Source organism: Cyprinodon tularosa, unplaced genomic scaffold, assembly GCF_016077235.1.
Source record: "Cyprinodon tularosa strain WSP-4 unplaced genomic scaffold, ASM1607723v1 ctg68, whole genome shotgun sequence".
NCBI lineage: Eukaryota > Metazoa > Chordata > Actinopteri > Cyprinodontiformes > Cyprinodontidae > Cyprinodon > Cyprinodon tularosa.
Genome location: NW_024039429.1, coordinates 625,562 through 639,491, shown reverse-complemented (window position 1 = coordinate 639,491; position 13,930 = coordinate 625,562). Strand labels below are relative to the sequence as shown.

The window sequence follows — 13,930 nt, the reverse complement described above, 5'->3', positions numbered from 1 at the left end:
ATATGATACAACTGCTGCCAGATAGATATTAGATAGTCATTTGCAGTAATTCTTTAAAAACTCTTTGAGTGTTAATATAAATTGGCTTTGCAAAGGAAATAGAAATTATAAAGTGAGTAAGCTTGGGTACTAATGATCAAAGCCATGCATTGTAAATTAGTTTTACAGAGATCATTTATAATGAGGGTGTGCCTATGCACCTTTAGTAGCATAGTAGAATAATGCCGTGGTTTTATCTTAGACTTTGTTTCAGCTGAAAGTTTAAACACGTTTTGGTCTTTGTAATAAATAAAATTGAAAAACAAAATAATATTCAGTGTTATGTCAGTATTTTTCCTTCCCAAATACAAAATAGCGTGCCGTTTTTTGCGTTGCACTCTGTGATATAAAAAGATAAGCGGCTTTAAATACAACAGTTCTCCCCATTTATCTTTTAAATAATAAAGCATACCTACTGTGATGAAATAATTCTGAGGCATAAGCCTCACATCTCAGAGATAAGTTATACTCCAGATTTGCTGCAGTGCTTCTCACTGCACTGATAAACTCCTCAGCATTTTAAATTCTTAAAGCATTTCTAACTATTTCATTTAAGTTTAAATTACTTTACATGGATATCAATTATTGTAATTAGCTATAATTTATTATAATGAAAAATACGCTCGGATCCAAGATGTTTTGGAACCTTAAAAGCCTATAATATTATCAAACTTTTAAGGATAATATGGTAAAATAAAGATTGAGCTGATGACGTCACAGCAAATGTTTAATTGGCTCTCCTAATGCCAGAGTATTCTACACATTTTACACTCTTTATTCTAATACACACTTAACATATCATAACCCTAGGAGCAGCTTAGTCAAAAAAAAAATTAATCAATTCACAAATCTCATAATGTCACAGCACGTCTCTCTGTTGGTGAAGACAAGCTAGTCCTCTAATTGTTTACTGCAACAGTGTTTTCACAGGTCTGCCTAAAAAGTGGATCACACAGCTGCAGCTCATCCAGAACGCTGCTGCCCGTGTCCTCACTAAGACTAAGAAAGTAGAGCACATCACCCCAGTTCTAAAGTCCTTACACTGGCTAACTGTATCTCAGAGAATAGACTTTAAAATACTTCTGTTAGTCTGTAAATCTCTGAATGGCTTGGCACCTAAATACATCACAGACTTGCTATCAGTGTATCAACCCTCCAGACATAGGCGGATCTACTGGGGTGGCATAGGGTGGCAAATGCCACCCTAAATGACAGCCTTGCCACCCCTGCTGCCACCCCAGTTGGCGGTAGGGATGGCGAGGCTTATAAATTATGGATCATTTGAGAATTACGACCGCTAATTTCCAATGCCGGACTGCAGTGAATGCAGCACGAAATGACGTGAGAGCGACTGAGACTGATTGTTTTGAAAACCGAATGGGGCAAAGCGAGGGAGCCAGGGGTCATGGGGAGAGGAGAAACGGGATGAAACAGGTAAAAACTGATTAACTATCTGTTGAGAAATGAAATCATAATGAAAGCTCAATGTTGCTAGCATAGCTGCAATGTTGATTTTGAGATGATAAAAATCAGGTTGCAGAACGTTATTTCTCTAACTATGATGTTATTTAGGCCTGACGTTTCAGCCTCATAAAGACATATTTGCGGTCAACTATGACAGAAAAGAGACGATCAAGTTTGGTTGAACTCAAATCAAAACGCACAAAGGCATTGGATCTAAATAAATTAGTGAAGCGTTTTGCTGAGCAACATGGAAATCACTGCATTCAGCTGTTATAGTCATGTTAACTTTATGTTATGGTGAGCCTTTAAAGAGCTGTTACATTTTGTTTTGGCACCTGAGAAAATCTGATATTTCCTTTAATAAAACCAAAAGTGTTAAAAGTTAAAAATGTGATACTGGTGTGAACCCTGCTTGATATGAAGCAGTGTTGTTGTTTCTTTTTTTGTATATATAATATGAAACTATCCAGAAATGACCCGTATGAACCTACTCACAAGCAAAATGTATTTTTATGTTGCTTCTTTTCAGATTTGTGGAGATTTTGATGTAACATACAGTACCTGCCTTTTTGTTGATTTGTTGATACAGCAGTATGGAGGACCAACTCTGCCATATTTAAAAATAAATACAGAAATAAATAAATGCTTAATAAATAAATAAGCATACAATTGATTGCCACCAAAAATACAAACAACAAATAAATGTAAGTAGAAATTAAATTATACAGCTAGTCATAAAGGTATATAACTCTTTTAATTGGCTTCTTTATTTCTTTGCCTTTTTAATATTTACTTTATTTATTTTTTTGTCATTTATTATCTTCAACTTCATTTTTTAATTATTTATATTTTTAAGTATTTATTTATGTGCATGTTATCATATTTTTGTCTGTTTTATTCTTCCTTTGTATTTTTTTACCCTAGTTATTTCTTCGCCGCTATTTCTTTCTGCCTGCCATTTTAACATTTCTGCCTGCCATTATAATATAATTTCTAATTACATTTATTTGTTGATTGTATTTTTGGTGGCAATTGTATGCTTATTTATTTATTGAGCATTTATTTATTTCTGTATTTATTTTTAAATATGGCAGAGTTGGTCCTCCATATACAACTCTATCTACAGCATATTTACATGCATGAAATGTCCCTTTCATGTTGCCTTAACTGCTGTATGTCAAGTTACTGAGGAACAAATGGGGTAAATGTGTGTTCAGAGTAAACATTACATAGATGTCTGGTACCTTGTTCGGGTGCCTTGACCCATTTATTTCTACTGTGTAGTAATGCTCACTTTAGTACAGCTCAGTCCATAGATCTCTGATGGGTACGTTTTTCTTTCTATATTCCGTAAAAATTCAAAAAATATCCACTGGACTTGTTACCATTGCATGTTTCCAAGCGATACAAGGCGTTGTCTATATAAGACTCAAACTCACTGCGGATCCAGACATTTGAATTGAGAAAGCTTCCTGGAGAGGTGGCGAAACGTCTTCAAATCTTGAAAACCAAGTCCAGTGGATATTTTTTGAATTTTTACGGAATGACTATGACCTGGATGACTGAGAACCTTCATCAGCATATTTTCTTTCTATAGTTTCTTCTTGTGCAAATGCTGCAAAGCTGCCTCTCTGACAGTCAATCTCACACATCTGTGACTCAGCACCTGTGTCTTACCTTAATACCTTTCCTGTCATAAGGCCCCTCTAGAAGTAGTGTTATCATTCTTCTATCTCCTATTAAGTGAGATCACATTGTACGATGTAATATGAACTGTTTCACATGAAACACTTACTCTACATACTATTCTCACCAAACTGTGATAACTGTGATTAAATTCAGTGTAAACAAATGCCATATGTTGCCACCCCTAAAAAAATTCCTGCCCCCCTCTTGCCACCCCATAAATATTTTTCTAGATCCGCCCCTGCCTCCAGACCACTCAGGTCTTCTGGCTCCAGCCTGCTCTGCATACCTAGAACCAGAACTAAACATGGAGAAGCAGCATTTAGTTCCTATGCTCCACTTATCTGGAACAAACTTCCAGAAAACGGTAAAAGTGCAGAAAGCCTGAGTTCCTTTAAATCAAGACTAAAAACACATTTGTTTAGGATTGCCTTCGACTGTTCTAGTTAAATAGCCCAACTAAAACATCATTAGTTCAACTTTTTTTATTTTCTTTAGTCCAACTGTTTTTAATGTTATTTTTTGTTTCCTCATTTTTTATTTATTTATTCATTTTCATGTTTTTCCTACTTGCTTTTATTCTGTTTTATCTTCCTGTATTTTAATCTTGTAAAGCACTTTGCATTGTCTTTGTACTGAATTGTGCTTTACAAGTGTGCCTTGCCTTGCCTTGCCTCTCTGCTCTTTAAAGGCTGTGCTAAGCTATCCCCTCTGACTGTAACTTTAGCTGTGCAACTTGCGTTGCTTTACCAGAAACATCCTTTCCACACAACTTACAATTTTTTTTTTCTCGTTCATAAGACGCTAAAGTTGGAGACATTTGCAGGATCAATTTATCCAAAACGAGGACCTTTTGTATTTAAAACTTACTGCGTCGCAGCTGAGGAACATAGTATTACAGCTGCAGAGCACAAGCTCCCCGCTGTGCTTTATGTCATTGTTTACATAGCCAATGAGCTTCTATGTTTTCTGTTGGGGTTGAATCTTTTCAACCCGGAATGTTGTGACCACAGACTGCTTAATAGTTTAGTATGCCATTGTTAAGCTGTTTGTTAATAAAATAAAATAAACAGCTGGCTAATTCATTGGCAGATACGGATTCCACATGCTCATCTTTTTTTAATGGTTACAGTTCTAAAAGGACTCAAGGATGAGAGGTTTATGGCCTTAGTCTGAGACATGGTTTAAAAACTTTTCATAACTTATATATTACTTAATCTCACTACACTGTGTAATTTATTTCAGATTATGCTACCTGTATATCTGGATTATTTTTAGGCTGCACCATAACGTCATGACAACTGATCTTCCTCCAGAAAATAAAAGGGACTACTCACCAGGGCTGTGACAATTATTGGCACTTCACTTCATATCTGCTAAATGCTTTATCTACAAAAAATAAATGGCTGTGATATCTTTATCCTTCAATTAGAATGTCTGGGCAGGAAATAAGGGGATTTATTGTGGCTGGTGTGTGCAAAATGATACTACTTATTGTGACACCTAGATACATTCCCCTTGAATTACTAATATTTTAGATGCCCCTGTGATTAGATACAATGATTATTTGGCACAAGGATCCAATCTTTAGTTCTTGGGGAGAATTTCTACAAACCGTTTAAAATTGTGATTTTTATTTTTTTTTTTTAAATATTCCATAGCTATCAACAAATTAAGAGCTTTGTCTGCAGGAATTTTTTAAGTGATAGAGTTAAAGGTTAATGTCAGGGTAAATGGGCCACGAGTCCAAGGTGTGTCTCACTTCTCAGATCTGGTAGGCTCAAAGATCTCATCACTCATTGCAGGACAAATTGCACAGGAATTTTTCACTTTTTTCCCACTACATCAGAAAACAAGACACACTTTAATGTAAATGGTTTTCCCTGCATAATACTTTCATTTTATGTTTAGCTACCTTCCTGTATTTCTAAAACCTGCTTTCTGCTAGATTTAATCTTGATGGTATGGATACGATACCTGATATTCACAGTAATGCACTAATGCTTTTTTTTATAGACCAGGCCTATTTCCTGCTTGACTTAGATTCACCCTCTGCATGAAAACACAAAAAAGTTTTTCCAAGTTTTCCACAGTTTTTGACATATGTGTATAATTATGTTTGTAATAAAACATGTTGGCGTTAAGCTTAAGGTTTGAAAATCTTTATAAAAAAAGAGTAGTTATTCTTTTCATAACAGATTAACAGTCTTATACGCCCATGAGTTGTGATTTTACAGTCGACCTTTTATTCCTTAAGTTTAACTAGTAAGCTGAGACCAATTAAGCTAAAATTGCAATAATTATGTTGGTAAGATATAACCAATGCTGACCAATTTTGTTAACTCTATATCCATATTTCTGTAGATTTGGCAATAATAGATAAGTGATAATAAAGACATTTGTTAATTTAACAGGACATGGTAACAAGAATCTGTTTTCTCAAAATTCTTTATAGAAATATTAAGGAACATCTTTAATGAGCATTTCATAAACATAGCATCCCTTTAAAGTTAGTTTTCCATTTGGAGGCTTGCTCTAAAGTCCATCAAAGTCTTAACAATAGACTGCCAGCAAGCTATTAAGGCAGAGAACAAGATGCTTTTGCATTTAATAGCTGTAAAAATATCCTTTGTTGTTGTAGGTCTACAACCAATGAATATTAAGTGTCTCTGATGTGGAAAAGTGGTTGTTGTCCTTCTTAGTTGTACTGCAGTAAAAACCCGGGAGAATTCTGTGGTCTTTTTCCTATTTTACTTTTCAGCCTCACTAGATCATTGCTTCCATCTCAGTTAATGACATATTCTACTTTCCTACTATTTTAAAGCAAACTTTGCAATAAATACTTTCATAAAAAACAATAAACAAATAAAACCTCTTCAGTAAAGTGTAATTTGCAAATAAAATAATTAAATAAAGCAGGATTCTAACCTTCCGCATACTGTATGTAATGTGCCTTGAAAGTTAGCCATGTATTGCAAGATTTTGGGGAATATCCTCCTTCACTCAGTTAGGGCATTAAAGATTTTTGGAGGCTGGGTCTTCCAAAATGACAATGACCTGAACCGCACAGCCAGGATAACCAAGGAGTGGCTCTGGAAGAAGCATATAAAGGTTCTGGCGTGGCCTAGCCAGTCTCTAGACCTAAATCCAATAAAGAGTCTATGGAGGGATCTCAGCCTCCATGTTTCTCAGCAACAGCCCAAAACCTGACTGATCTAGAGAAGATCTGTGTATAGGAATGTGCCAAAATCCATCCTGCAGTGTGTGAAAACCTGGTGAAAAACTACAGGAAACATTTGACCTCCGTAATTGCAAAAAAAGGCTACTTCACCAAATATGTTGTTGATTTCAAATAGGTGTTTGAATTTGTTTTTTTTTAGACTATGTCTCTCAAAGTAGACATGCACCTACGATGCCAAATTCAGATCCCTCCATGATTTCTAAGTGGCAGAACTTGCAAAATAGCAGGGTGTTCAAATACTTCTGTTCCTCCCTGTATATAGGTTTTCTACAAATCACATATATTTTTACACACAAACTTAAAGGCCAGGATGAAAACAATGGCATGCTTTTCTAGGATTGCCCTCTACATCAGGCACAAAGGTATGCCTATAATGGAAACATAAATGCTTTCAAAAAACAATAACTCAAAAAAATAAAGTCTATAAAAATTGACAGACATACTCATACCAATAAAGTTTTCAAGGCACGGTACAAGGACTGAAATGAAATTGATCAGTGAAAGCCTTCAGAACTCAGCAAACTATTTCATCAGACATGAATCAACTTTGATGGCCAAGAAGTTGGAGATTGTTTTTCACTAATATTGTCATCAATACAAAAAAACAACCACAAAACCACAAAATGTAATACATAAAAGGAATGTGGTAGAAATAAACATGAAGGATGATAATATATATAGGTTTTGCAAATGCAGAACTTTTTTTTTTCTTCCAACTTCTTTATAGTTCAAGAAAGAGGGTTGGCAGCTATTTGTACTTGACCTTGTTAGCAGTTTGATACCAATACTAAGAAATGCCTACTTTTCTAGCAGAATACAAATAAGGTTTTTTACACTGTTGCAACGCGATTCTGATCCGCCATCCGGCGTCTCAGGAGGGGGAAGCGGTGCAGCACCAACACTGTTTATAGTGGGGATGGTGTGCTGCTGACCTCGACTCGGGACGTTGTGGGTCGGTGGGCGGAATACTTCGAAGACCTCCTCAATCCCACCAACATGTCTTCCATTGAGGAAGCTGGGCCTGGGGACTCTGGGCTGGGCTCTCCAATCTCTGTGGGCGAGGTCGCCGAGGTGGTTAAAAAGCTCCTCGGTGGCAGGGCCCCGGGGGTGGATGAGATCCGCCCGGAGTTCCTCAAGGTCCTGGATGTTGTGGGGTTGTGTTGGCTGACGCGACTCTTCAACATTGCATGGACATCGGGGGCAGTCCCCCTGGATTGGCAGACTGGGGTGGTGGTCCCCCTATTCAAAAAGGGGGACCGGAGGGTGTGCTCCAATTACAGGGGAGTCACACTCTTAAGCCTCCCCGGCAAGGTCTATTCGGGGGTGCTGGAGAGGAGGGTCCGTCGGATAGTCGAACCTCGGATTCAGGAAGAGCAGTGTGGTTTCCGTCCTGGTCGTGGAACGCTGGACCAGCTCTACACCCTCAGCAGGGTCCTGGAGGGTGCATGGGAGTTCGCCCAACCAGTCTACATGTGCTTTGTGGACTTGGAGAAGGCGTTCGACCGTGTCCCTCGGGGGGCCCTGTGGGGGGTTCTCCGGGAGTACGGGGTGCCGGGCCCTTTGATACGGGCTGTCAGGTCCCTGTATGACCGGTGTCAGAGTCTGGTCCGCATTGCCGGCAGTAAGTCGGGCTCGTTTCCAGTGAGAGTTGGACTCTGCCAGGGCTGCCCTTTGTCACCGATTCTGTTCATTACCTTTATGGACAGAATTTCTAGGCGCAGCCAAGGTGTTGAGGGGATCCGTTTTGGTGGCCTTAGGATTGCGTCTCTGCTTTTTGCAGATGATGTGGTCCTGTTGGCTTCATCAAGTCGTGATCTGCAGCTCTCGCTGGATCGGTTCGCAGCCGAGTGTGAAGCGGCCGGGATGGGGATCAGTGCCTCCAAATCTGAGGCCATGGTCTTGAGCCGGAAAAGGGTAGAGTGCCTTCTCCGGGTCAGGGGGGGTGTCCTGCCCCAAGTGGAGGAGTTTAAGTATCTTGGGATCTTGTTCACGAATGAGGGAAGAAGGGAGCGGGAGATCGACAGGCGGATTGGTGCAGCGTCTGCCGTGAAGCTGGCACTGTACCGGTCCGTCGTGGTGAAGAGAGAGCTGAGTCAAAAAGCGAAGCTCTCGATTTACCGGTCGATCTACGTTCCTACCCTCATCTATGGTCATGAACTCTGGGTCATGACCGAAAGAACGAGATCGCGGATACAAGCGGCCGAAATGGGTTTCCTCCGTAGGGTGGCTGGGCTCTCCCTTAGAGCTAGGGTGAGAAGCTCGGTCATCCGGGAGGGACTCGGAGTAGAGCCGATGCTCCTCCACGTCGAGAGGAGCCAGTTGAGGTGGCTTGGGCATCTGTTTAGGATGCCTCTTGGACGCCTCCCTGGTGAGGTGTTCCGGGCACGTCCCACCGGGGGGAGGCCCCGGGGAAGACCCAGGACACGCTGGAGAGACTATGTTTCTCGGCTGGCCTGGGAACGCCTTGGGGTTCCTCCTGAAGAGCTGGAAGAAGTGGCTGGGGAGAGGGAAGTCTGGGCCTCCCTTCTTAAGCTGCTGCCCCCGCGACCCGACCCCGGATAAGCGGAGGAAGATGGATGGATGGATGGATGGATGGATGGACACTGTTGCAACCCGCCCGGCCCTTTTTATTCATTTAGAAAGGATCAGGGCCATTTAGAAGGTTTAAAAGATTTGTTTTTCATTGTAGGAAAGCCTTCAGGCATATTCCTGGCTTACTGAACACCCCACAAAGTATTTACACTCTTTTAGGTATTATTCACATTAATTTTGCAAAATCTACTAAAATTCAAATTCTACTATTTTCCTTACTTAAAATTGAAATCAGAAAGAGACATACAAAACTTGGGAATAGATTCATACATTCCCCAATGGAACTAGAGTTAGATCATAATCATCAATTTAGAATATTTGATACACTGGCTTTAGGGGCCTCAGCCATTGATGTCTTTCACATTAAAGCTAACTTGCTGTTATTTTACACCTCAGTGGTGTCCCTTGGGTTTGTCTTGTCAGGAATACTGCTGCTCTCTCATCCTCTGACTCGGTTGTCCAGGTCGTCATTAATGGATGCGGTAAACTTAGTCTGTTCCAGTCATAAGAAACATAATGATTTTCTTTGTTCTTCCCCTAAGCCTGACCTGTCAGGTTACAGATTTGGATCTTTGTCATGTGTCATCAGGCGACAGATAAGGGCTTAGTTTCAGAGCTTGACGGATTAAAAGATGGTATCATGATTGTGCTTAGATCTATAAGCTTTTTTCCTAAAGCTCAATACTTTTGTTGGTTTTTGTCCAAAGTTTTGCTAGGCTCTGGGGCTGGAGCTGAATTTATAAAACAATCGGATCTATAACTAGCTTAGACTTTAAGCTACCATTTATGTTTTCTTTTTTTCAGCTCCTGGAAGGCAGCTTCACATCCCAAGTCAGCCATGAAGTTGACGGCCTGATCTTCCAGCCATGTGGGGTAAGTCATCATCTCTGATTTGTCAGCTTCTAAACATAATATGAGTTAAATGTCAGCTGTAGATTTTTGTCACGCCTGGTCCCTACATGAGCATCAGACAGCTCGTCATCACCAGCATCTATTTGTCACTTTCTGCACCAGTCTTGTCCGTATGCCATTGTACAGGAAACCCATCTCTTACTCCCATAAAACACATGGGCTTCTGTTAAATGCTGCTCATTAAATTATTGGCAAAGACGTTTGTGTTATGATAGAAAAGGCCATTCTGATATACTTGGTTTTAGGACAGCAAAAAATGCGTTGTATTTCTTGACAGTAATGATATTCAACTATTCTTCTGCTGCAATGAACCCAATCGCATATATTTCTCTCTGCAACATATGAATAAATCTGCATAACATTAATGAAAGAAGGTGCTGGAGTAATATTTTTTTTCACGTTTTCATTGCATCAACTTCTAGGCTTTATATTTTCACTTGATGTCGTGTACCTGCAGCTGTATTTTCTATACACAGTATAAAGCAGTAAAGTTTTCTTTAACTTGTTCATTTCCTGTCACATAGTGAAACATGGATTATTTATCAAGGACACAAATGTCTCTTTCAGAAGCTGACACAGTTTTCTAAGCTATTGAGATTTCCTTGACATGTTTACCAAAGAACAAATCCTTATCAAGTATAAAAAACCTCTTTCTACTTAGCCAATAAACACATGCATGCATTTTTTAGACTTTAATAAGATGCAAAGCTCCATCACTGTAGACAGTGACTCCACTCTTTGCATAGATGTGACCTTCGTAGCAGTTGCGCAAACTCAAAGGTCTGTTCAACAATTGCAAGAGCCAATACAGTTCATGACCAAGCTTTTAAAGTCTGCTTGATTAAGAAGATTAAAATTACCCCTGATTAAAGACCAGTGATGTGTTGTTTCACGACAACGGATCCGATACGCGCTAAATCAAGCTTTGTTTTTTGCTCCTGCTGAAAAAAGTATGCCAGTAAATCAAACTATCCCCAACAAAAACTTATTGCAAATATTTATTTCACATGAGCTTCAATCACCAGTAAGCTAAGGCAGTATCACGGTTATTGACATATAGAAAGGTCAGCTTAACAGTTCAAAAAGTTAGAAAAAATAGAAATACTTTTTATGAAACTCCACCTACATATGAAGTAATGAGGAAAGTTTGAACATAGGCTTTCAATAAATACATGATTCTTATTCTACTCTTCAACCTTTTCTTCTGTAGGTTTTCAGAAGTTAAAATGAAGTTGAAAACCATGATTACATGTCATGGGGCAGTTTTTTCAAGGCAACAAATTAATAGAGGTCTGAGAAAATCTGAAAATTGTATTATAGGTATTAAAGATGTGATCATTTTTTGGGCAGGTGATAATCAGTCATTAGGACCAGCATAGATATAGGGAATTATTCTCATAAAATTACAATTTCAGAGCTCATATGAAGTATGACACATATCTTTTCAGTTTTAGTTAGACGTCTGCCTCAGGATTTTTTAAAATCTTTTTATTCTTTAGCCCTCATTTATGGTTATTATGAAAACATGGTAGCAAATGTTTTCCTATAGACTAAATCCAGTAGATGTGATTTTAAAGCAGAAACCTTTCTGGACATAAAAACTGGATCAATCATGTATTCTCATTCTTGAGTCCTGCTTCTTATCAACTATCGGAATGTCAAACATCTCTCGGCTCAAATTAAATGATCAATAAGATGCTGGTCTTTAATACATTTAGGGAATTCCAATAATTGCTGTCGTAATCAGCATATGCTTTTCAGCATTTAGAAAAAATGACTACCCTGATTTGTTCCCTGGTTTCTCCCCATGTACCAGATCATTATCATTAGATCATAACATGATTGTTACCGCTGCCTTTTTATCGCATGCTGTTACATTCTATAGAATTGATTAAGCAGCAATCAAACAAGCAATTAAAGCATCTCTGCAACTAGTAGAATATGAAGGCTGTTTCCCAATGGGCTGTACGATATCGACAGTCGACCTTTTTAGAAACCTGTCATTAAGAACATGAGTGCTTTGGGCTTTAGCTCCTTTATTAATTAAAATAATTATTATTATTTTATTTATCAGTCTGAAAGTGAAGGCGAGTTCCTGTATAAATTGATGAAAAATATTTCTATATGCCAAGTGTGAGAATGACAGACTTTGCACTCCTTGTTTTCTAAGTTTTAACTGGATATTATCACTGTCATTTTGGTTTTCACACTGAGGTTACACTAGTTCTCGGGAGAGCACAAGCCGGCCAAGGCTTGCCTACCAGTCTGCACTTTCTATTCAAGCCAACACTGAGACCATCTGCGTGTGATTCTCCCCAAGGTTCTTAAACTAATGCCTCACTGTCACATTGAGGCTCAACATAAACGTCTTGGTTTCCCAGCTCCTTATGCTCTGTTGTCAGCCTGGTAAATGTCATTTTCACCCCCCCAAACCCAAATTACTTTGGTATGTTTTGGGCTCTGTTATAGACTTCCTGTCGGAAGCCATTAAGACTTAGTTCTGTTATTTACAGACTTTATTGTATTCTAAAAGTGTAGCTGTCATGCCAGCCTAATACGTCTGAAAATGATTTGGCATTATCTCTGAGAGGGATGTTTTATAAAGTGAATTGGACTTTCAAACTGTTTGCAACCCTTTGAAGCAACTAGTATTGGGGTTAAAGTAGTGCAATGTTTGTTGCCAGTCGTTGTGATCTTAATGGCCCCTCTAACCTTCCTAAATTTTATAGATCGTAGCTAATCGGGCCAGAGTCAGAGGTCCCTGCCTGTTAAATGTTAGGACGTATGTGTCCGAACTAAACCTGCAGTTAAAAAGGCTAAATCATCATCAGCATCCAAATAGGGGATTATGAAATTCCTATCAGAGCTTTCGGATTAGTTGTGGCAGCTTTGTTTCAGCGACGTGAAATGATTGCTGCTCATCAAACGGGAACGGAATGGGCAAGGGCAAGCAGGAAGACATTCTGTCGATGAGAAATCTGATTGCATAGCCATGCTGTTGTTCAGACAAGTCAATTATGTTGTCAGCTGCCTTTTATCACTCCCCTGATATAATTCCCACTTTTCAAGACCTCCTCTAAAACTACAAGACCGTGACTGTTTCTCGTCACGCTGCGGTTGTTCAAATTCCCTGCTGTCTATGATGACAGTGATTAGGGATTTTATTATGACCATTAGAAAGCTTAGTTTTGAAAATGAAAAAAAAAAAAAAAGAGTCAAGGTCAGCAACTGATTGTGTGAGGAGCAATGCAGAATACAGGTAGAGGAAAAAAGACACGTCTTTGTTCAAATCCTCTAACCAGCTTTAACAGCAGTTACTTTAGTGGTTTTTCACAGGCAGATATAATTTGGGCCCAGTCTTAACTACAACTTTAGTATAGATATTAAGGTTGCTGAGTTTAAATTTCCACAGCTCTAATGAGGTTTAACTAAAATACTCAGCCCCACACTTACGTCACCCAAGTTTAAGCCAACCTTTAGCTGTTGGAAGATTATCTCATTTGTGACCGAAGAATACTTTAGTATACAGGGGAGTCATTGACTCCCAAATTGTGAATTTATCACCCCTGTGGCAGGATACTTAAAAATTTGTACTGTATGTGGTGTAAGAGCTAATAAGTGATGAATAACTAACCATCACTGAATGAAAGCAGGACGTTTCTATATACTTGTCCAAAAACAGCTTTTCTTTTCTTTTTTTTTGGTTTCCTATAGGGATGTAACGATATCAAAATCTCACAGTACGATACAATTTTGATATTGACCTCACGGTACAATATTTATTCCGATATTTTGGAAAAGCTTATAATATGATTATAATAGCAAAAAATACAGATATTTTTTCTGCTTTTTCCAGTCAACAGGCAATATACTGTTGTATTTATGGATCATTACAACATAAAACGCTGATCACATAGTGCTTTTAAAGTGCAAGTTGTAGTCAGGAACATCAATATTCTGTTGATTCTTCTGTGCAATGTTCAAGTTAAGAAGCAA

At 38.7% G+C, this 13,930-nt stretch overlaps 1 protein-coding gene across 1 annotated transcript in view; it reads left to right on the top strand.

Moving 5' to 3' along the window:
• Window positions 1-13,930, top strand: part of rngtt (RNA guanylyltransferase and 5'-phosphatase) — a 141,974-nt gene that overhangs the window by 93,808 nt on the left and 34,236 nt on the right. The window contains exon 12 of the mRNA XM_038267628.1: window positions 9,827-9,895. Within this exon, the coding sequence (XP_038123556.1) occupies window positions 9,827-9,895 (69 nt within the window). The remainder of the gene's footprint in view (window positions 1-9,826; window positions 9,896-13,930) is intronic.